This window comes from Lipomyces japonicus, assembly GCF_038497905.1.
Source record: "Lipomyces japonicus strain CBS 7319 unplaced genomic scaffold V1514scaffold_45, whole genome shotgun sequence".
Taxonomy (NCBI): Eukaryota; Fungi; Ascomycota; class Lipomycetes; order Lipomycetales; family Lipomycetaceae; genus Lipomyces; species Lipomyces japonicus.
In genome coordinates this window covers 61149-83906 of record NW_027117857.1, presented here as the reverse complement: position 1 = coordinate 83906, position 22758 = coordinate 61149, and the positions used below count along the sequence as shown (strand labels likewise).

The 22758-nt window shown below is 41.2% G+C and overlaps 8 protein-coding genes across 8 annotated transcripts; 2 read left to right on the top strand and 6 right to left on the bottom strand.

Annotated features, from left to right (window-relative positions):
* Positions 1–346: 346 nt before the first annotated feature.
* Positions 347–2332, bottom strand: V1514DRAFT_364331 (pyridoxal phosphate-dependent transferase). The gene is made up of 4 exons (XM_066929782.1): positions 2075–2332; positions 1916–2016; positions 1547–1849; positions 347–1490 (listed from the first exon to the last, which is right to left on the bottom strand). The coding sequence occupies exons 1-4, from the start codon at positions 2303–2305 to the stop codon at positions 596–598; spliced, it is 1530 nt and encodes a 509-aa protein (XP_066781627.1). The 5' UTR covers positions 2306–2332; the 3' UTR covers positions 347–595.
* A 181-nt stretch (positions 2333–2513) lies between these two features.
* On the bottom strand, positions 2514–5906 carry V1514DRAFT_344442 (uncharacterized protein; the record flags this gene model as incomplete). Its single annotated transcript, XM_066929188.1, has 4 exons — positions 2514–3358; positions 3407–4677; positions 4730–5453; positions 5513–5906. 4 exons carry the CDS (start codon positions 5904–5906, stop codon positions 2514–2516), a joined length of 3234 nt encoding a protein of 1077 aa, XP_066781626.1.
* A 767-nt stretch (positions 5907–6673) lies between these two features.
* V1514DRAFT_321824 (uncharacterized protein) lies at positions 6674–14731 on the bottom strand (the record flags this gene model as incomplete). Its single annotated transcript, XM_066926072.1, has 7 exons — positions 6674–6813; positions 6879–9981; positions 10040–10130; positions 10203–10786; positions 10853–13838; positions 13899–14046; positions 14122–14731. The coding sequence occupies 7 exons, from the start codon at positions 14729–14731 to the stop codon at positions 6674–6676; spliced, it is 7662 nt and encodes a 2553-aa protein (XP_066781625.1).
* A 375-nt stretch (positions 14732–15106) lies between these two features.
* V1514DRAFT_336039 (uncharacterized protein) lies at positions 15107–17419 on the bottom strand. Its single transcript, XM_066928486.1, has one exon. The coding sequence runs from the start codon at positions 17321–17323 to the stop codon at positions 15398–15400; it is 1926 nt and encodes a 641-aa protein (XP_066781624.1). The 5' UTR covers positions 17324–17419; the 3' UTR covers positions 15107–15397.
* Positions 17420–17429: 10 nt separating this feature from the next.
* On the top strand, positions 17430–18577 carry V1514DRAFT_336038 (ribosomal protein S5 domain 2-type protein). The gene has a single exon (XM_066928485.1). The coding sequence runs from the start codon at positions 17491–17493 to the stop codon at positions 18520–18522; it is 1032 nt and encodes a 343-aa protein (XP_066781623.1). The 5' UTR covers positions 17430–17490; the 3' UTR covers positions 18523–18577.
* Positions 18517–19162, bottom strand: V1514DRAFT_364328 (PHF5-like protein). Its single transcript, XM_066929781.1, has 2 exons — positions 18985–19162; positions 18517–18899 (listed from the first exon to the last, which is right to left on the bottom strand). Exons 1-2 carry the CDS (start codon positions 19091–19093, stop codon positions 18676–18678), a joined length of 333 nt encoding a protein of 110 aa, XP_066781622.1. The 5' UTR covers positions 19094–19162; the 3' UTR covers positions 18517–18675.
* Positions 19163–20447: 1285 nt separating this feature from the next.
* V1514DRAFT_336036 (peptidase family M48-domain-containing protein) lies at positions 20448–21783 on the top strand. The gene has a single exon (XM_066928484.1). The coding sequence runs from the start codon at positions 20503–20505 to the stop codon at positions 21556–21558; it is 1056 nt and encodes a 351-aa protein (XP_066781621.1). The 5' UTR covers positions 20448–20502; the 3' UTR covers positions 21559–21783.
* V1514DRAFT_310838 (uncharacterized protein) lies at positions 21538–22665 on the bottom strand. The gene is made up of 2 exons (XM_066925782.1): positions 22614–22665; positions 21538–22521 (listed from the first exon to the last, which is right to left on the bottom strand). The coding sequence occupies exons 1-2, from the start codon at positions 22625–22627 to the stop codon at positions 21666–21668; spliced, it is 870 nt and encodes a 289-aa protein (XP_066781620.1). The 5' UTR covers positions 22628–22665; the 3' UTR covers positions 21538–21665.
* Between the last annotated feature and the right edge of the window lie 93 nt (positions 22666–22758).

Genomic DNA, 22758 nt, shown 5'->3' with positions numbered 1-22758 from the left:
CCATCAGTGCTTGTCAGTTATAGTTGTCAATGTGTTACTTTTTTTTACTGTTTATATCGTGATTTACTGATTTAACGTTTTCATTGTTGTTGATGCCTATAATCTTCTGTTTTTTCGATATTATGAATAAATAATACACGTCAGGGGCACCTAGTGTCCTAGTTAAGATAAAAAAAAAAAATCGTTTCTTCCGTTTTCTCCGGTCGTAACGTCAGCGTTATATGTAATAGTTATTTTCACGTCATTTGTATCATGTCAGCGTGAGATTTTATCAATTAGAAATTTGATTCTCTACATTAAAATAATTTTATGAAATAATTTTATGAAATAATTTTTATCGTAATTTCTTGCGCTATATACAAATGATATAATGTCAGTTCTACCGATTTGGGGGTTTTAACATTATTTATTATTTGTTTTACTAAATATTGAATTACTATCAAGGGTTTACTGTATTCCCAACACAACGAATAAAACAAACTAATGTCTCTATAATAAATATTATCAAAAACTCCAGGGCACTCCGTAGCTTCCACAGTCCCAGTAGCAGAAATTTAAAAAACTAACCCAACACCTACATGATTAGCAATCACGTTTACTTCCCGGACGCCGGGCGCTTGGCTTTCGGAGTTCTACCCACGATCTTAGACACCGCTGCCTTCACTACGGTGGCAGCTTTCTCAATCTCTCGCTTGGTCAGTCCCGTCGTGATCAGTATCTTCAAGCTAGGCTCTGGAGCAAAAGTTTCTTGCGAAACGACTGTTTTGTTTCTGGTAATCAATACGCCGTTGTTAATGCATTCATCGACAATATCCTGCAACAAATTCTCCTCGTTATCAATCTGTCGCTTGCTGAGCACTTCATCAGTGAGCAACAGATGAACCATGGGGGAATCCGGATCGGAAGGAGAAACAACATATTGAGATTTGTCAAGAATCGCTCTGAAGGCGCGAGTGTTAGTTGCGAGTTGCCTGAATAAATCAGGATTGAGTTGCATTTGAGCAATAGCCTCAGATGCAGTTGCTGCAAGGTAACCAGGCAGTGAAGCAGAAAACAGGTAAGCGTTACCAGACATTCGCTGGTGGAAGGCAACGTATTCCGAACCAGCGCAGAAACCACCACCGGCACACATAGTTGTGGCCATAGATCCGACAATAAAATCGATTTCAGTAGCAGGAATGTTGTAGTACTCTGATAAACCTCGACCAGTCTTGCCCAATACACCGATCGACCAACTCTCCTCAAGAATAATCCGATATTTATATTTGTGCTTGAGTTCGACAATCTTTGGCAAGTCGCTAATATCACCGGAGTTTTCGAAAATGCCTTCAGTGACAATAAATCGTCTGGTCAATGGCTTGCCCTTCAAATCAGCCTGAACCTTGGCAAGGACACGTTCAAGATCTTCCATGTCGTTGTGTTGAAACCAGTGAACGGTTGAACGGGAAATTTGAATTCCCTTCTGAACTGCAACACCAACGCCAGCATCACTAAAATTGTCAATAAGGATCATAATATACATTCATATATGTATATCAAAACTTACGCCACAATAATATCGCCTCTCTTTGCAAATGCCGGAATGGTTGATGAAATCGTATTGAACGCTTGAGCGTAGGTAACAGCGGCAGGAACACCCAGGAAAGCAGCAATGTCCTTCTCGAATTGTAAATGCAAGTCCTGGAATCCATAAAATCCAGCAGGACCACATGTTCCAACACCATAGCTTCTCACGGTCTTGATTGCACGTTCTTTCATTTGAGCATTGGTCAAAAGATTAAGCATGTTAAAAGAGGCAAGATTGAGAACTGATTTGCCACTGATTAGCTTTGCCTTAGGCGTCGCAGCTCTAAAAAAAATACGGTTAGCTTCTTAAAAAAAAAAAAAAAAAAAATCAACAGCACGTTGTGCATACCCAGCAATAACGGGAATCTTATCAGTTTCAATCCGCTGAGCTTCGGTCAGTGGAGTCACCAACGGCTCTGGTTGCCACTCTTCGACAAGCTCATCGACCTCCTGTCAGTGTCAAATTAGCGCACAATGACTCATACATTTTCACATAAAAAAGACTAACCTTATCACTAAGTTCAATAAAATTCTTCTTAGAAAATGAGTATTTGGATGCTAAGAAGTATCTGACGGCAAATAGGAACAAACACAGCTCGAAAAACGATCGCACCGGATCATTCTGGTACGAGGATCTGACGTAGCGCAACACAATAGCAGACCCAGGTATTTTACTAAACTGCGACGAAAAATTATCGTACGTAGTATTTAAGTATACCAGCGTATCGTGGATGGACATTGCGTAAATCGTCCTGCTGGACCCGGTTGGATTTTCTCACATGGGACGTTGCGGAAGTAAATTAATTAGTAAACTACTTGCCGCAAAACGCGTATTAGCTAATGGATTACTCGATGCTTAGTTACTGACTTGCACTCTGTATCGGCGCGTCAACAAGAATCATGTATTTACTTGTTGTATTGTTCGTTCATTTATATAGTCATTACATCTATTTTGTTGGAGGCGAATCTGGTTGCAGTTTTCCCCATTCTCTTGAATTTTTTTCAAGCAGTAATACCGTGTCATTTCGGCTAGCATAAGTTCTTTCGAGTAACGATCGCGTCGTGCAAGCGCGCTGACTAGTGATCACCGCAATGCTCTGCAAAACTGCATTTCGAGTGTCGAGCAGGAAGATTTCTCGGTCATGTATGGACTCCATGATGTGCTGCATCTCCTTGTTTAGGGCAGCCATAACGGTTGGGTCTACACCGCTGGCTATTGACTGATACGATTTGGCGCTGGCTGGTGAATCTGGAGGTATCGGCAGCGCACCTAGAGACAGTCCTTGGGTTATCTTTTGGCTTCGACGGATAACTTCGCTTGCTTTGTCGGGTCTTCCTCGCTGAACCAGTGCCAGTGCCATTTTTAGGCTTTCTACCACCAGTAATTCAGCTCTGCGCATGGCCAGAATCGGATGAGACGTGCCTGATGGATGGGAAATACTGGCAGCTGATGTTTTTCTTTTCATCTGATCGTGCAACATTAAGACAACTAACAATGCACCCGGCCGTATTTTATGCCGTTTATTGACAGTGCTGAACTGCATAAACGAAATCTCTGCCTTGAGTAACACCAATTCTTGCACACTCATAGTCCGATCTGCAAATGGGGAATCGATAGTTGACATGCTCGATCCACTCCGTACAGACCTATCGCTCACGCTTCCCCCACCGTCATTATCATTATCATCGGCTCCAATAGCTTTCAAGTCTGACAGCATCATATCCCACGGGTCTTGCAGTTGATGTTGTCGCCGTGGCACATCAGGTGGAATCGATAATTGCACTATTATGTCTATTGTTGAATGTCAGCAAATTTAAAATAAAAAATAACTGGTTATACCTCTTTTATCTCCATATGCGCCATCTCCTAGGCTGACTTCTGCTTCCCGTTCACCGTTCTTCAATACATAACTTGCAGCACCTTCAATTTTGCATATTCGACTTGCTGATTCTTCTGGGATTTTTAACGTTATGTGTATGTCCTTATGCGACATTGAGAAACACAAACCCAGACATCCAGCCAAACAATCTCGAACAAGCATCCAATCTTTAATATAAGTGTACGTGCCTTTGGTTCCATTACTTATTTCGACCAAATCAATCGGATCATGCGACATGCCGATGCCGAATGAATGGAGTGCGACGTTCCATGACACGCAGTCTTGAGTAAAATCTCTAATAGCATCTGAATGACTTGAATCGTCCGAAGATGAACGCGCTGAACTACGGCTGACATCACTTATTAAAAATATAGATGAAACCGGGTTATTCTGTGACCTGGATTGGAGTATTTTTAACGCTTGCTTGGCCCCGACAAGTGGGTTCGATCGACTGGTGGAAATATTATTCGGGCCGAGGTTATCGATAACAGAACGCCAACTTTGCCAATTCTTGCGCTTGAGATCTGAACCAGTCAGGTTAAATGTTTCATGAGCTGTATATGCCACAATGCCGATTCTATCTTGCGGTCCCACTGAGGCCACAATGAATCGAATCGCGTCCTGCATGATTGATTTCTTTGTATCCTTCATTGTTTCAGAAATAGGGATTGCAATAACAATATCCAACGGCATATGTGCAACAGAATTATTCAATAATTTAGGAGCAAAATCTGAGTTGCCCGATGAGATTGGAGTCGAAGGTGCTACCAAAGTCGTGTCATTTGTACCGACAGATGATGTTGATTGTCTTTGTCTAAATTCTTGATGGGCCATAATGTTCAAATCGTTGTTAGATGTTGGCTTAAATGATTGACTAACCGCCAAATCGGGATTTGAAAGCGCGATTCTCCATTTTTCTCTTTCTACCTCGTCTCGAAAAGTGAGCAATAATTGAGGCAGTTCAGAAACTGATAGGTTTAGAACGAGATTGTAGTCATTATTGTCATTATTAACAATCACGTTTAGCAAGTGCTTCCGAAGACACAAAAAACTTTTTATTGTCAGTCGATCCATTGGAGATATTTGGGAAGGGGAACTTGATAGATCTTGGGAGTTGCCATTTTTTTCTTTCACGCAAATCAGAAAATCACGGAACAGATAGCAATCCAGAGCTTGCCACGCGTCCATATAACCCACTCCTAGCCGTCCCCATAGTCTTAATTTGCCTAAACTGTAACCAAGTTAGGTATTTGTTGCAAAACAAAAATAACTGAAACCCATACCTTGCAATGTCCAATGACTTATATCTATGAAATCGTTCTAATTTTGACTTTAAATAATCAAGAACACTATCTGGCGAAGAAAAATCTTGGAATCGACTTTTTGATAAGGTTCGACGCCGAATATCGATTGGGTCGATCGTGATTGGAATACCTTGAGGGATTTCCAAACGAACCACGCACGAAAACCCTTGCTCTTCTAGTGAGCGCACGATTGCTGGAGTGGAGGGTATAATTGTTAATTTTGGATCCGGTATTTTTAATTTAGATGGTGTAGACGAAAATGGAAGTACCGGCGATAGGTTTAGAACCAGTGGTGACGACAAGGTTGGCGGTAAAAATGGTGAGGACTGTAGCTGCTGCTGTTGCTGCTTCGGGTGATGATAATTTTCTTGAACCGTGTTTTGAACAAGTTCATTTTCGATTGGGACTGTTTCAGGAGATATCGAAAAAATTTCTTTTGGCGGATCTCGTTTAGAATTACCAGACCTGTTTGACAACGCTGTTGTGAAGGATGAAAAAGATGACTTGGGCTTTAAAGTAGAGAATTGTTTCAAGTTTAATGGTTCAATCAGACGAACCAACCCGTTATCTGTTTGATCTGACGATATAAAACTTGGTTGTTGAGCGACTACTGCTGGGTCCGATTTGGTATGTATAGATGCCAAAGTCTCTGTCGATACCTGAGTCTTTTTCGCAGCAAGACCAAGACTGGCAATTGATTTTTCTAGACATTATAAGCACTAGACCAACAAAAACAACAACAGAAAGTACACAAATGCTTACTTGCTGAGATTAATGTACTATTATACCGAACCGGATCAATCTGAATAACAGCGTCACATATAGGGCATCTGATCCTTGGTAACGAATTTGCGCTTTGTTTCTTCTGAGATGGCGATTGTGTCGACGACGGATTCATTAGGTTAAACCTGATGGATTCCCGAAAGCACGCTTCATGAGCAGCATGAGCACAACCAAATTCGACCACCCGTTCGCCCTGGAACATGTACTCCATGGGTTCTTCGCACATGGCGCAGGGCACGCCCAACAGCGCGCGATCACGTCGCAGGCCGTTTGGATTTAACGCCGACACGGATATCGTGGTTATTGGCGAACTGATGCCGGCCGACCGATGGTGAGTTTTGTTGTGAGACGATAAGGATGAAGTTTCAGACATTAATTAGCAAGCACAATGGAATTCAACCCGATTTGAAAGAAGTGTATACCACGTAATCTCTGGGAAACAAGAATTAAAATTGGAAAAGCGCGTTTGTCGAGATCACGGTAGGTTGACGTGTGGCATGCACGACTGAATGACCAATTGATTTGTTTTTTTGTTTGTTTTCCCCCCTATGCATTGTGCCTTTGTTCTCATTGATCTAACGGCGGGGGCGGTAAGCGAATAGGGGCTGAAGAGCAAATAAATAAAAACGTCTGTGCTTACAAACAAAACAATTTAGAGCAATCCCTTTTTCACACTTGATTTATTCTTGATTTTTAAAAAAAACTAATAAAATAGTATTTTTATACAATTTGACAAATTAATGCATTTAAAATATTAAACATACCTACTGAACTATAGGCAATACAATATAGGCAAGGCAGCTGAACAATAAAACCGGCTTATCTCCATTTCGTAAAACCTTGTTTTCAATCTGGCAGTTTCCCCTGAATCGTTCGTTCAATGCGCATTCAGCCTCAATTGCGCTTGCGAACAGGGATCATGCTTGTATGAAAGATCACATTAAACACAACGATATATTGTAAATTTTAAACCTGCATGCAACCCACATAACCCATTACTAAAAACAATGCACCCACAATAACATATGTATAAGCCGACTTTATAAGAACAAAAGAAAAACGAAAGAAATAAAATAAAAATATTGTATAGAAGATGTACATCATTAGAAAAATAAGAGGAGAGAAGCAAAACAAAAAAAACTAGTTATCAATATTATCAAACTCCATAAGGTAACCTCCATCATTATCACTACCAATTTCTCCGTTCGCATCTGAAGACCATTCGACGGAATTACCATCATCAGCTGGAATTTGAGTCGTGTTCAACTCCTGACGAAGTGCTATTTTTTTTTTCGTTATTAGTAAAATAATTTTCATAGCAGTATGGTTAATTAAATCGACTCACATTCTATTCGTGCCATGAGAGACTCATCATCCAATAGCTGAGCACTAGCACGAAGTATCATAATCATTATGTCAAAATCAGGTCCCTCGTTATTACACGTCGACCATGATTTTGAATTTATAAAATTTGCATTAATGTATTGCAAAGATGCCTGAACAAATCCCTTAACGCGAGAAGTATATAACCTGAGCCGCTCCAATCGGTATCTTTCTAATATGGCCTCTTTTTCGCCGCTGCCATCACCATCGTTGAAACCACCATCATCAACATCCACTATTAAATCAGCATCTACTGGTCTCACTATTACTTTCTGTAGCTTTCCTAATAAATATCGTTGACATAAGCGGGCCGCGGAGTCGCGAACTGTGGCACTCCAATGCAACAAAAGCGGCGGCGCCCACAACCCACATTTGGTAATAAGACTTCGCCTGAGTAATTCTGGAGTCTCTGGCGATTCAAACTCGACAGCTAAAAAATCCACGTAGTGTTTGCCCATATAATCTGCCATATCTTCCAAACATTTAAATAACTCGTTCGTAACATTATCCCAATCATGCTCGTTTAATTCAAAATCCGGGCAAACTTTGCCAAAACACAGAAGAAAAGGCAAAACGCTTTCCTCATTCTCCAAGTTCAAACCAGTCAAAATCGTATTTAAAATCAAAAACATGACGAGATCGGATTGTGAACCAAAGTCAATCTTCCGAATAATATGAACAAATTCAACAACTTGTTCCAAAGGGCAATCAAGACTGATTAGCTTATACAAAAGCACAATTGTATTCTTCCTCACACGGGTTATTGATTCATACTCCTGAATAGTTAACGGAATCGAATTAATATCAAACTCTTCGTCAAGATCATCAACCTTGTACCGCGATAACGGTGTTTCTTCCAATTCAAGCTGTAAGTCTGCCCTCTTCAAAAGCATTAGTACCAGATCCAGCAAGCCCGAGTAAGACGGCCGGCGCCTATCGATAACCAAAACCGTATTTCGCGCATGATGATGATGATGGTCATCATAAAATGAGTTCAGTGCTCGTTGCAAAACTCCGACGTACAGTAAAATGCCACATTCATCTTGTCCCACACGAGCGAACGCATTTAAAAGTCCAAAAAATTCATCCCAGGATTGCGTATATGAGCCTGAGTGAGCTAGCAGTTCTCGCAAGCGCATGATCACTTTAAGAACAATATTCTGTTGATTTTCATCGGTCACAACATACAACCAGTCTTGTAATGAACCATATAAATCTGGGCGTTGAGACTTCACTTGTGCAAGAGCTCTTATGATTAAATCTGCAGTCCCATGTCGGACTTGGTTATTTGGACATCGCAGAAGAAGATTCTTCATCAAAAAATCTACTTCAGCAATCCAACTAAGAAATCCCAAGCAATTCGAAACATCTGAAAAGGATGATTCTATAGATTTCAAATAGGGTTCAACATCCTTAGAATCCTTGATTCGACTAACAATCTGAAAGAAACTTTCAAACATAAGGAAATGATGTGTCAAATAAGCCTTACTGACTGAAAATACCCAAGATTCGTCCTTCTGTACAGTCATTCGATCATACAAATTTTTAACATATTGCAAATGTTCACTGCCAAAGGCGCAATACTTGCGCGCAAAGTTTTCATTTTCTTTGCAAATCCGCGCCCTCAACGACAACGGACAATTCAGATTGTCGTCAGGTTGCAGCTCGTGCTCAGGCTTTATGCGATCATAAAACAACATGTAAGCCGAAAATGGTTTTTCCATGTACTCGTGAACATCTCCATCAATACTACCGCCAAAACAAGTATTCGGAATATCACCGGGATCAAATTTATTAACGTCTGCATCATTAAATTCAAACCATGTATCGTCATCTGACTTTCTTATGTATGAATAATAATGACCAGATTCAGCCGTACCACTGTGAACTAAAATGCCAACTAATTTAAACTCATCAACCACCGAGCTCGATTTAAGAATTGAATCCTGCTTGTTTTGCAAGTATTCAAAAGTGTAAGGGCTAATATCAAGCTGCATCGGGAATTCAAAAAAATCGTTGATCTTGCTGCGCTGCATAGTTTGCAAATCAAAATCAAACCTCTTTAAATGGAAAATAAGATGATTCGGCACGTCTTTTAAACATGATCGTCGTTCAGCTTCAACATGTAATGAACAGCTAGAACACCAGTACTTGTTATCTCCATCCAGAGTTTCACCTTCAACATATGCATTTAAACTTTCTTGAAGGTTAGTCTTGCCCTTTATATCACACTGAATCGCAGAAAATGGTTCTGCACGTTCGGATATATGATCGCATTCTTTGGATTTAACCTGAGTCATTTGCATACCTCCATAGCAGCTACGAATGGCTGCCTTTTTGTTTTTGTCCAAAATTTGACCTTCAATTCGATCAAACAGCAAACTATAAAATTCATCCACGTCCATTTGCACGGTAACGTCAATTGGCTTGCTTTCATAGTCAATGATCGCCTGGATAAAATTTTGAGGATCCAAAACTTGCTGCCAACTGTATTGTAAATACGAAAATAAAATGACAAGGTTGTTGATCAATTCTGAACCTTGATTCACGTTGCTGCTTTTGTGACTGCCCGCCGTAGATAATTCTCCAGCTTCTGGATCCTGATAAAGATTATATATACATTTCCGAAATTCCTTGTTCATGTACAGTTGATTCGTAAATGAATTAACGTAACATGTATTAGCTAAATTTTGTAACCCAGCAAAACCTGTTCCAGATTTCAGCCAAGCCGAGCGATCTGCATTCCATGAATCATGCAATAACTGGTCCCTGGGAAATACATGAACTGTGTCACGCACGAGCCAAGCAACTTTCTCCTTTGAATCAGCCAGTGCCAGCAGTAAATCATAAAGGGCAGATCTGGTCTCCGAATTGACACATCCTATTTTTTCAATTACCAAAGAATTATTCGATTTGGCTTTGTCATTATTTGGAAACAAAAACCGCGCAACCTTCGAGAAAAACATTACACTCATACCCACCAGCCGTAAACTGTGGCTAAGCAGTCTCTTCGCCAAGAGAGCATAGCCAAGTACAATATTGTCACATTCAAAACTAAATAATGACTGCATATAACATAAGCATACTCCCATCATAAAAAATTTATTGAAATGTCGTACTCACTTCAGTGTGTGATTGTCTGTCCAACCTTACAAGCCAAGTGAGCACTAAAGTTGTCTCATCCAATTGAATAGATGTATGCTCCAAAATGGCCCTGCAAAATTTCAACAAAAAAAATGTTGTTAGATATTAAGAAGAAATTAATTTAAAACAAAATCACACATACTGCAAAACAACATCTGCCAATTTAAACAATTGTGACGACTGCTTAGCGATCTCAATATTTGAACTTGGCAACAAGTTCTCAATCACTTGCCAAAAATAAGACAATGCCGCCTCGGTTACCGGTGAGTCCACCTGTTTCACAAGAGTTTTAACAAACCCTGTGATCGCATTACCCGCCGAAGTTCTGATTGCGCCAGAATCTGATTTCAACAAGCTATGTTCAAACAAAGTTCTCCAAAGCAAACAATCAGCAACGGCTTGCCAAGCTCTAAAATCACGCAGCGTAATTATCAAAAGTAAATTCAAAACCTGGTCAGACAATTCTTTGGGACCCAGATCGGCAATTTCGGCAAATCTTGAAACAAGATGTTCTAATTCATGCTGATCTGAATAGTAAGAATCAGTCATGTTTTTAAAAGCGTCATCATTCAGAAACTGAATTGCGCGAACAACTAAAGAGTTGCGGACAAGTGCCAAAACTTCACTTGTTGACTGAGAGACTAAATCACTACTGACGATCAAATTAAGAAGATGAGGAAGAACGTGTTTACAGCTCCCGTGAATCCATTCAGAATTAATCAGTCCCTAATAAGAATTTACAGTCAATATCATGCAGTATAAACATAAAGTTGAAAATTAAACAGCTATTACCTTCTTATACTGCTCATGCACATTCTGCAAAACATAAGTCGCATATAACAGCTTGTATGGTTTCTGGAGCGGAAACAAAACATCAAACTTTTGTTCAACAATTATTGGCGTCATGAATTGTTGAATCTGTTCGGACGGCGGGTTCAATCTACGCATGATGCTCCATATCATTGCTGCATGCTTGTCTGGCAGATCAAGCAATTCATACAGAGCATCAATCTTGCTAGTGAATTCTTGCTCAGTTGGCATTGGCAGCTGATTATGACCTGACTGTTTAGCCTGCAGGTCAATCGACGGCTCAGCTATGTTGTCGGCAAGGCTTTGTCGTCGAAGTACCACCAAAACTGCAGTGGTTGGCAAAAAACCAGCATCCTTAAGTTGCAAGCCCATGCTCTTTTCATAAATCTCATCACCCATGACTATAACGCGAAAATCATTTACCTTAACTATTGCTCGAATTTGTGCGAATAGTTCTTGAATCGTATTCTCATCTCCAGTAATTAAACTAGTAACCGGAGAAGCAATCTTGTTTAAATTCCATTGTAGCTTTATGGTAATAGGTGATCCTTTGATGGTAACAGATGTTTCGGTCTCATGACCAGTCGACAAGATCGAAGAAGCATCCACATGATGATATGAATCAAGAAACAAATCTAGAAACGTACAACTTCGAGTAAATGTTTGCCAGCTATCATCCCCATCTACAGGTTGCCCAGATTTTTTAATCGTGGAAACTATAAACTGAATCAACTCTCTCTGGCCTTGCTCGAGCGATTTCCCGCCATGAAATTTGAGAAACTCTGACCGCGTGAACAAACTGATCAACAAATTTAGTAACTCATTCTTGCTGTCTTCATGTGAAGTTTTTGTGTACACTCTCCATAATATGTTAAAGCCTGGAATTACCACTATATTTTGTCCTGGTTCATGTGACGGCACGGGAGTTAGTTGACGATCAAGATACTTCACAATAAACCCCACACAGGAAGGCGTGAAAATATCAGGGTCTGCTTGTTGAAGAGCGTCGAAGCTGAAGTCAACAAACGTACTAGTGGCAAACGGCGTGCCTTCTAAAAATGCATTCAAGTACTCCCAAAATGAATCGCAGAAATCTTCCTTTAGCCAATCACCGGTAAAACACTCCCACAGGAGATGCATGTCATTTCTATCAGCTAGCGCATTAGGCTCGTGTCTAAGCAACTGAAACAATACGTCCAATCGCAGTGCCATCCCAGTCCGTTGTAAGCTCGTCGATAGTCCAGAATTGTTCCGCCACTGTCTTATGTTCTTCACTAAGCCTTCGGTCAAAGTATTGATATTATCCCGATTGGGATCATTATGAACAGGCCTATGGCTCAAAAATGACTTGATAAAATACAAATCGGAAATAGAATTATGCCCCAGTATAGCAATCCTTGTGCAACTGGTTGCAAATAAATGCACAATCTCGTTATCATCAGTGTTATTCAAAGTCAGACTCAAGATAAGATCTAGGCACTTTCCCAGACTGTTCAAGATCAATGATTGGGAAACTTTCAAAGTTGAAATTTCTTGCTCGGCCGCATTTGATACCAATTTAATTATATTCAAAATAACTTTAATTGGCTCTATTATAGTCGCTGTTGATGTTGTAGTTGTCTTCATGGCCTCTGACTTCGACGTCGCAGTCGAAATCGTTGTGGAGCTTCCAGATTCGGTTGTAACTTGAGACACGTATGTCTGCACCAAGATCTCAAAAAGTTTGAGCATAGCCCCATCAAGCATTCGAAGTGGCAAAGTGTTATATTGCTCCAATAACCATTCCAACAAATCCTGATCAAGCCACTGGCCAATGCTCACAAATATGCCACAAATAGAAGAAAATAATACGGACGTCGAATCTGAAACCATGGTTTCCCACAAGATTTTAATTTCTGAAATTTGAATAACGTGATAAATAGAAAATAGTGCATATATTGTGGCACCAAATTGAGCAATATAAATGTTATTCGCCTCGTTGCTAACTAAATATTGCGTAAATTCCAACGAACTAGCAACCACGGCAATACATTTTATGACAATCCCTGCATACGTGTTTTGAGCTTCTTGGTACAGCTGATTAAGTTCAAGAGAAATTTTTTTCATGCCAAACAATTTAAATTCTGCTCTGGATGATTTGAATAGGTACATGAACCAGTAAATTTTGCGAATGATGTGACAGTACCGTTGAATATCAGCTTTTGGAATATCAGGATTTTTTAATGGTGACGTCGTCGCCGCATGTTTAGAGATCAGCCCACAATCGTTTTCTTGAACCAGCACATAAAAATATAAAGTAGTCTTTTCAATCCATGATACCACCGTTGCCCTATTTGTTGACGAATTTGCATCGATTAACTCACGTAGCGTGGTTTCTTGAACTTCAAAAAAACTTTCAAAATCATGTAAAGACGAGTTCCGCCGTGTGTAATTCTGTTTTCGCTTGTCATCGTCCAAGTTTGACAAAGCCGGCAAGGAAGTCGATGACGATAATGACGAGACTGAAGAAGGGGATTTGAACACCTCTTCTTCGCCAGCTTTTAACACTCGCTGGCTCATCCAGCATAAATTGGATACAAACGATACGTACTGCAGCAGCGTGGAAATATTTTCCGCATTAAGTGTATCGGATTCTTGAGTGGCCACTACCCATAGCTGCATAATGTCACGCACGCCACGGTCGAAAACAATCTTCTCCATGACAGAGCTAAACCAAGCAACTAATTCTGCCGCTGAGCTGCCACAGATAGCCTGATTCTGCTCGGCAACTATAATCGCACGTGTAAGTGCAGTCACGTACGAAGGAGACAACGCCAAACCGGTAGCAAAATCACCGTGTTGTTTAGAGCTTTTTAGAGCCTTGTGGTCTGCTTGAATGTTGTAAATAGTAACCTGAATAAAAAGTTCGACAAACTCAGTCGCAATCTCGACACCCCGCGTACGCCAAAACCTGCTCGGCACTGGCTTACTAAAAAAACAGTTAGATAGGCAATCAAAAGGCGCAAAAAAAAAAAGCATTTATTTTTACTTTCTAAGAAGAAATTGAAGAGCCAGTCGAGGAAGATATTCAAATATGGCCGAGCCAGTAACATAGAAGCCAGCTTTTAAATCATCAGGTAACTTAACAAACTCGCTCAAAAACCCATTCAAAGCCAATAACCACTCTTCTGGGTCATCTTTTATATTTAAATGTTAGCCAACAAAAAAAAAATAAAACAAAAATCCAAAAAACAAAAATTTCATTAACATACCATTTGCAATAGCCGTGTTTGCCTGGCTTAATAATAAACCTATTGATATTGAAGAAGCATTGCCTTTTGATTCCATTGCTTTGAGAAGAACGGATCGCGAAACATCATCACTGCTAATGGCACCGTTCTGGTCACGGTCGTCATCACTGGAAAAATCTTCAAGCGATGCTTCCTGAATTATAACGTGATCTTCTAAACTAGCATTGTCTTCATCTGAATCCAGGATAGGGATGACATCAACTGCAGCATCAACTTCGACAACAGCGTCGTCTTCCGTAGCCTGATCAATATATTGCTGATCCACATCACCACTCACATCGATGGCAACACGCTTACGTGGCAACAACTGCTCGAACTCCATAGATTCCCGCCTACTTGTAACCGGCTCACTGCCGACTCGAGCTGGCACTGACGTGATCGTGGCTGTCTCCATGACCGCAGGCGCTGATGTGTTCATTCGCTCGACCGTGGCGTCGTCATCGTCATTTTCGTCAATCGGTAGAGCACCATTGTCATTAATATTTGTTCGGCCGAGTTCTGGCAAGCTGTGACTGATTCGTAAGTGTTTATCAGCAGCATCCACCGGTGAGAAAGATGTGCTGCTGACCATGATTTTAAAACGTAGGGAGAACAAACAAAACAAGACAAAATCTATTTTGCAATGTGTAACTAAATCCCCACTCCCGATTGTCTTTCTGAGTTCCTCCTAATCTTTTTACTTTCTCGCCGGGCCCAATTGGAGCAGCAGTGGAACTGAAGAAACGACCACAATTATCCAAACTTGCTTCTCAATTTCTGATTACTGATGAATTCAAAAAAATTTAAGAGCGGAACGGTTTTGAATTAGTTTAATTAAAACACCAATAAATTCTAATCACTGGAGTAAAACATGGTATCAAAAGTTGCTCAGTCATTATGACGCGTGCTTATTTGAATCATAACTACAAAAAGCCCAGGCGGAATTCCCCGCACGTGAAGAGACAGAATCTTAATACTTAATATGGCTTAACTGCATCTTACGTTGGTGTTTTATGACACAATTACATAACCTCAATTAAAAATGGTTAACGCGCACTTAATGAATAATTAAAGCGACCCAGTCTCCAAGCAGCGACGAACATGATCATTCAGACCATTTAGGTGAGTAAAAGATTGCTGGATCGTAAATATAAAAAAGGCTTCATCTATAAAGGTTGCCGTGGTTAATCCTCTTTGTATTTATTTATACACCCATTTCCCAAAAAAACACCTGCCCCACGTTCCTCCTCCCAAAATGCTATAAGAAACTTCTGAATTCTTTTGCCGAATTATTTGTATTGTAATTAGTGATCTGATGGTCATACCACCATCTAATCACGCTATCTGCACATTCGGTCGGTATTTCACCCTGTCGTATTCGTTCTGCCACGACTTGCCGCTCGACAGAGCCTACGTGGCTGCCGGCGCCGGCGCCAACCTCATCGAGCCAGTACGGAATGTGATCCGGCACCGAGCATTTCAGTACCACGTCCACAAATACGCCTACCAATATTGCCTTCCGGCTCTCATTATTGTTGTGGATGTAATTGTCACCTCGCGTAACCACCCGCTTGATTGCCGGCAGCACAATGTCTTCAGCCAATCCTGGGTCACAGGCGCTCAACAACCCACCTGACGCTCCGGGCGCCACCGCAATAGCCACCGCCCGTGCGGCAGCTTCAAATTGTTGGTCTGATATGGCACCAGATTTGTACAAACCAATCACACGAGCCAGGTAGGACCGTCGCACGAACTCGGCGTTCGGACCCGCCAGGCAGGTCACGTTTAACGATGCCAAAAAGACCGCATGCGAGGCTTCTAAGATTGCAACTTTCAACTTCTGTGTTGGCACCTGTTGTACATGCTCTTGTTGTTGTTGTAAAGTCGAATCAGATTCTACAATTCTGATGGCCGGTGAAATTAACTTCGCAAGCACGCCTGGACCCAGTGGACATGCGGCAGCTCCTGTCGTACCTAGTGCCAGCAACAACTTTTCGGCTGTGTTCAAAGCAAAAAGCATCTCCGAATGATCAGTCACGTTAAACAATGCATCAATAAATTCCAGCAGGTATTGTTGGTCCGGCTGCGGTTGCATTGGGGAGAAATCGGAAGAAGCAGCAGAAACCAGCACGCCGGTAGCAGCAGAGTGCACGTAATCCTCGGCGGTAAACCCGGAAAGTGAAACATTATATATCGCAGGCGCCAGGTCTCGCAAGACTAGTAATATCTTTATCGCAATGCCGGACCGGTGATGAAGCGTCGTCTTTTGCGAATGCAAACCCAAAAAATTAAAATTTCCTGCACGATCATTGTCAGCCAGTAAGCTGTCAATCAATCCCGACAATACGGCCACTGTGGAAAACGCGAATTGTTTGCTGTCATGACGGCCTTTCAGCATGGTGACAGCGTTAGCAATCACATCCAACGCGGGCAAGCTAGCTTGAACTCCCTGCGAACTAGTAGTAATCATGAACAAGTGCCCAGTAAATTGTGACAATGGGCCCAAAGACTGCGATACTAGTTTTTGACCGGGTCTGACCGGGTCAGGCGCAAACAAAACACGGGAAAATAATTCCAGTAATTGCGGACTTCCTCGCAGTTGTTTTTTCGCTAGTGGACGTAAATGACTAAATCCAGCGAACCCGTTAACAACAAGCGCAGCATTATTCCCATCGTCATCATTATCATCAGGCGATAACGGTCTCACGTATCTAACACTATTAAATGCAACCACAAACGCGGTTTCGCATTCGGTCATTGATGCTATCGGCGAGCCAGACAACAAGCCTGCCAATGCAGCAACTTGTCGGTCTGGTACGTCAGCACAGGAACTGATACCTGCAACGACAGCGTTTATAAATGACTTCACCCCACTAGCGTTCTCGTTGTAGTCATTTTTGTTTGGCTGTAGAAGCTGTAATTTTTGCTGCACAACTGAGCTGAACGCTGATGCAACCGTAGTAGCACTAGGTATATTTTCGCTCTTCGTTGCTCCTGTGGTGGCAGCCGTACGCCATATGGCTGGCGATAGCACCAGCATTCGACTGATCGCTGCAACGTTGAGTCCCAACGGCTGGATAACCAATTGCCGAACGGATTCTTGTAGCAATCTTAATCGATAGTCTTCATCTTCCAGAGTCGAATCAGGAAATTGCAGTGCTGCCAGTAACTCAAACAATTCCATCGTTGCCCAAATGTTGCAGGTTTTGTTTTGCGGGGACAATTGTGCATTTTCAATATAGGTTCAGGGGTTTCCGCAATGTATTTATTTTCACTCAATTTAAACAAAAAATTATTGTCCAAGCTTGAATAAAACATTAACAATTGATTAATACGATTGAACGGAACTTCATGGCCAGAGATTTAACCCTGTCAAAGATCGAATCCGATTTTATTTTAAAGTCGTTAGCTTCACGGCTGCGGTTCGATAACCGCAAATTTTCTCAACATCGCTCACTGACCGTATCATTTACGGCCGCCGGCGATGACTACGGTGTGGCAGATGTTCGCCTAGGAAATACACGAGTTATAGCCCGCATCTCGGCGGAGATCACGCAGCCTTACGATGATCGGCCGTATGAAGGCCTGTTTTTAATTTCAACAGAGATTTCACCCATGGCCGCACCGTCGGTGGACCCATCAGCCAGCAGCGGCTCAGGCAACAGTACTAGCATTTCTGGCAAAACAGAACAAGAACTAGTGATCTCACGAGTAATTGAAAAATCTATTCGCAGGGCAGGTGCATTAGATACGGAATCGCTTTGCATCATTGCTGGTGAGAAATGCTGGGCGGTACGAGCCGACGTGAACTTTTTGGACCATGATGGGGGGTTGGTGGACGCCGGAACGATCGCAGTAATAGCGGGCCTGCTGCATTTTCGGCGGCCGGAAGTCACTATTGAAGGTATCGGTTCTCAGCGGCGAGTGATTGCTCACCCTGTCACGGAACGGGTCCCGGTACCATTGTCGGTCTTGCACGTACCAATATGCACGACAGTCTCGTTTTTTGATCTCACCAAAGCTGCTGCCATTACGATAGATGCGAATACGGACAATAACAAGGGTACGAATGCTGATCAGAATGGGGAGGACGGTAATCAAAACTACGCAGTATTGTTGGACGCCACATTGCAAGAAGAACAACTGCGGCATGGCTTCATGTGCGTAACTGCAAACACGAACCGGGAAATCTGTCAAATCTACAAGTCTGGCTTGTTACCGGTCGACGCTACCATACTATTAAATTGCACTGAAACGGCAATCACTATTGCGGAACGATTCACAACTGTAATTAAGAACGCGCTGAAGGAGGACGAGCAGGCACGAAACACCGGTAATTCATTAGTTGAAGCCCGGGCTGAAAACGATCGGCAAATGGCATAAAAAAATAAGCAAAATAAAAAATAAAAAATAGAAAGACCAAGAATAATAGCTCAAGTTATTAATTTCATAGTAGTATGACCAGTATCCAAACAATTCAAACCAACGCCGTATATAAAATGTACATTTAAATATTTTTTTTCCTATTTTTCCTTTTTAAACCCCTGCTTGCTTAAACTTTCGTTTCTCATACCATAGATCACTTCGACTGGAACCCAGGTTTATAATCTTGGGACAACCGTCCCTGTCTTTTTCCAACCTGGTACATTCAAAACAGAAAAATGCGTCCGAAATTCCCTGGCCGCCACACACGATGCAGCGACCGGCAAAGTTACCAAATGAGCACTCATCACATATGCGAACCAATGTCGTAGGTCGAACTAATGATTGTTAGTATATTTAGATCATTATAACGTGACTGGTCGTGCACGGTGGAAATAGCAAAAAAAAAACAAAAAAACATACCGTAACTGTCGCATACAGGGCATCTTCCATCGCATTTCTCGCACAACCGGCCAACACTAATGCCAGCCGTCTTGCGGCACATTATTAAATCAGGATGATGACGAGACATAATAAGTTTTTGATGTTCAAAATAAAAGTAATAAGAAATCAAATGGTGAACAGCAAAATATAAAAATATACGCGGTTCGTTCATTAACCTTGATGATTAATGCTTAAAAATAAGTGCTACTTAAGTTACATAATTAGTTATCAATAATAACAACTAACTAACTAACTAACTAACTAACGAAAACTGACGTTTAGATTAAATTTGGATTAAATTATCAAACACAAAGAATAATGTATTTAAAAATAAACAAATTTAAAGAAATAAAAGAAAATATTTTGAAAGAGATTTTGAAAAAACAATTAATAAATTTTGGAGGAAAATTGGATGTGTTTAAGTATTGTGCACACATAAATTAGCGGGTGGCACCATTAGTATCTATCTCGTCCTGGCCGACCATACCAAAACAGACAGGCATGTATAACTACTTAGTACTTGAGCCTTCGAGTACGAACTGAAATACTCTACAAACGATATTACGAACTATGGGCTCATACGAATCATGTACTATGAGTGGAATCTCTGTTTAAATACATCAGTCCTAATAAATTTTCTTTTTCTTCCATGGGAGCCCATCTTTTGTGGATCGCGATCTACAAAATTATTTGCAGTTTGAATATTTGCAAAGAAGTGTACGCAGTGTAGTCTTATAAAAAAATATTGAAATTGTCAGCTTTTTTACTATTTTTATTGCATTTATGAAGTCAGACCTATAAAAAGCAGGATTCAATTTTGTGCGTATCACGCATGACCTCTGTCACTTGAGAGAGAACTGAGATCTTGATAGTGGTTTGAACAAGTTCTCGAAGTCTCTGGTTGATATTTTTTTGGAAGGTTAGTTTATTCCGAATTTAGTAAAACGAACTCTAGCGGATCAAACTAGGCATCAGTCTATTGCATCAGGTTCAAATTATCACGCTCTTAACCCCGCATTATTTCAAGTTATCCCGGGTGCCAGTTTGGTTATTCAAACTTTTCTCGGTAACCGTCGAACGTTAATTCGCCGTAGTCGAAAACGACTCTCTCACTCGCAAGCAAGAGATACAAAAGAGTTTGTACTCTTCTTTTCAAAGTGTTAGACCGTTCAGGGTTCGGATATTGCAACTTCTATTTAAGACTGTTTTCCCAGTTATTCACCCCGACCCCACTAATATAGCGCAGTATATTTTTGAAAGCTCCGCAGATCTAGTTATACCCAGATAGTTCGACTGAATATTTTTATGTGTACTTGTAATTATTAATAATACGTCGTAAGCCCAATGATTGCCCTACAGTTAGTTGGTGTGATGTTCGAAATCAAAGTTTAATCGGTTTTTAAGTTACTGCATTAAATTTGATTAAAGTAAATTCACCATATCCCAGTCGGATAGTAACAGGCGAAGGAATATAATACAAATAGAGATAAAAAAAGCATGAATCAATCGATTATTAGAACATCTCGGACTGGCATTGCATTATTACGGAACAAGTTATCAACTCAGAAATCATTCACGTCCAGGCATAACTTGCATCATCACCAGCACCAAGCAGCTAAATATGCCACATACAGGCGGTTCGGCAGTGACCAGGCTACGTACAGCCCGCCTTATAATGTCGTGGGTACACTATTGAATGTGCTAGTGTACAATCCAACTGCTCGACGAGCCACGATCGGCGTCATAGCCGGTGGGGTTTTTTTTTATGTTTGGAACTTGGACGAAGTACCAATCAGTCATCGCTGGCGATTCATGATTATGCCACAAAGTTGGGAAAACAAGTTGGGTGAATATCAATATCGTCAATTATTACATGAATTTAAAAATAGTTTGTTGCCGGATCATGATAGCAGGGTCGTGCATGTTAAAAACGTGATGCACAGGTTAATCGCCGTATCAGGCCTGCCAGAATTGGATTGGCAAATTCATGTTGTGTCTGACCCCAGGCAGCCGCCGAATGCGTTTGTATTACCAAGCGGCAAGGTTTTCGTTTTTGCAAGCATCTTGCCCATTGCTCAAAATGAGAACGGCCTGGCTACGGTATTGGCACATGAGACTGCACATCAAGTTGCCAGGCACAGCGGTGAAAAATTATCAAAATCACCAATATACTCGCTTATTTCGTTGGCAGTGTATTTGGCCACAGGATCAGCCAGAGCTATTGATTTAATGGTTAACTTGTTATTTGAAATGCCGGCAAGCAGGGCCATGGAATCGGAAGCTGATCATATCGGGCTCATCATGATGTCTCAAGCCTGTTTTCAGCCAGACGAGGCTGTTCGGTTTTGGCATCGCATGGAGCAAGCATCCAAGCGTATGATGAAGCCAATGGAATTTTTGTCTACGCATCCATCTGATGAGACCAGGGTTACGCAAATTCAAGATTGGTTGCCTGAAGCTCAATCAGCCAGGGCAAGTTCAGATTGTGACAACGGAATTGATGCGCATTTCAATAATTTTTTTGGACGCCCGGTTCGTTCAAATATATTTTAAGAATCGTTTTTGTATCCTCCCTTTTTATTCATTATATATAGTATATATATATATATTCTCTTTCCTCCCCCTTTTTTTTTGTTAAAGAACAATCCATTTTACAAAACTCAATTTGTTTCTTTGACTACGGAATCTGGTTTGTCAGATTCGTTTTCCTTTTCGGTTTCATTTTCATCATGCCGTTGTTGTTCTTTTTCTTCTACTTGAGGAGTTTTAATTTCATGCTTGTCGTACTTTTGTTCAAACTCGGCCCATGCCTGATCAATCACGATCTGCGCGTCTTGCAATTGACGCTTAATCACGTCTTTCTCAGCATCCGTCAGTAACCTGGGCAAGTACGTAATCTCCGGTACGGTCTTGGTCACCAGATATTTGGCCCTGGCTCGAATATCTGCCACTTTTTGCCTGACCACTCGTTCTTGTCGTACCTTTTCAGTCTGCGCGCTGGTCTTGTTATCGATGTCATGTTCGGTCACTGTTGTCCTAGTCGTAGGTATCGAATCGAAAGTGTACACAACTTGCCTGCCGGCTTGCACTTTTTGATCAATTTCATTCCGCTTGGTCCGAGCTGCAGACTTGCGCTTGGCATCTTCGTTAAATTGGCCTAAAGATGCCAAAATGCCACCGAATAATCGCTTGCTACGAGTTTTCTCCTCATCTGCAGCACGAGACGTGCGAACTCGTTTTTTTGGTGGTTCTTGTTGATGTTGCTGTTGTGGGCTTGAATGCTGGATTTGATCTAAACCTGAATTCTTTGCTTTGGTTTGTTCTTGGGGTCGCTCTTGTTCACTTTGTAGTTCTGACCGCGGTGTTTCAGAACTAACCTGTTGCGTTATTATATTATTATTAAACTTTACAATTCCTTCCTCTGTTCCGACTATTTCTGAAGTTTCGTTTGTTTGTATTCGTGGTGGTGATTGGTTTGACGACTGTGCTGCTGCCGACCGTGGCTCATGTTCAGGCCTATATTTTCCCGGTTAGCTCGTCTATTTATTTTTTTTTCCACCAATATTAAAAATTCTCGATAGTGAAACAAATAATAAATCTCTACATACTCTGGTTCGGTCATTGCTGTTCCATACAATATTATAAGTCTACCTAGAATTTTGCAAAGTTGGTTCAATATGGCAACGGGTCGTTTGCACAAGCCCAAAGCCGCACGAGCAGGGTAACCACTCACTCTCCCCGAGTCCCAAAAAA

Excerpts from the sequence above, each read along its gene's own strand:
- V1514DRAFT_364331 (XM_066929782.1), bottom strand. The coding sequence starts at position 2,305 with ATGTCCATCCACGATACGCTGGTATACTTAAATACTACGTACGATAAT. Across the intron at positions 2,017-2,074 it reads TTATTGAACTTAGTGATAAG|GAGGTCGATGAGCTTGTCGA; the intron begins GTTAGTCTTTTT and ends TGACACTGACAG. Across the intron at positions 1,850-1,915 it reads AAGATTCCCGTTATTGCTGG|AGCTGCGACGCCTAAGGCAA; the intron begins GTATGCACAACG and ends TATTTTTTTTAG.
- V1514DRAFT_336039 (XM_066928486.1), bottom strand. The coding sequence starts at position 17,323 with ATGGAATTGTTTGAGTTACTGGCAGCACTGCAATTTCCTGATTCGACT.
- V1514DRAFT_336038 (XM_066928485.1), top strand. The coding sequence starts at position 17,491 with ATGGCCAGAGATTTAACCCTGTCAAAGATCGAATCCGATTTTATTTTA.
- V1514DRAFT_364328 (XM_066929781.1), bottom strand. The coding sequence starts at position 19,093 with ATGTCTCGTCATCATCCTGATTTAATAATGTGCCGCAAGACGGCTGGC. Across the intron at positions 18,900-18,984 it reads CCCTGTATGCGACAGTTACG|TTCGACCTACGACATTGGTT; the intron begins GTATGTTTTTTT and ends AACAATCATTAG.
- V1514DRAFT_336036 (XM_066928484.1), top strand. The coding sequence starts at position 20,503 with ATGAATCAATCGATTATTAGAACATCTCGGACTGGCATTGCATTATTA.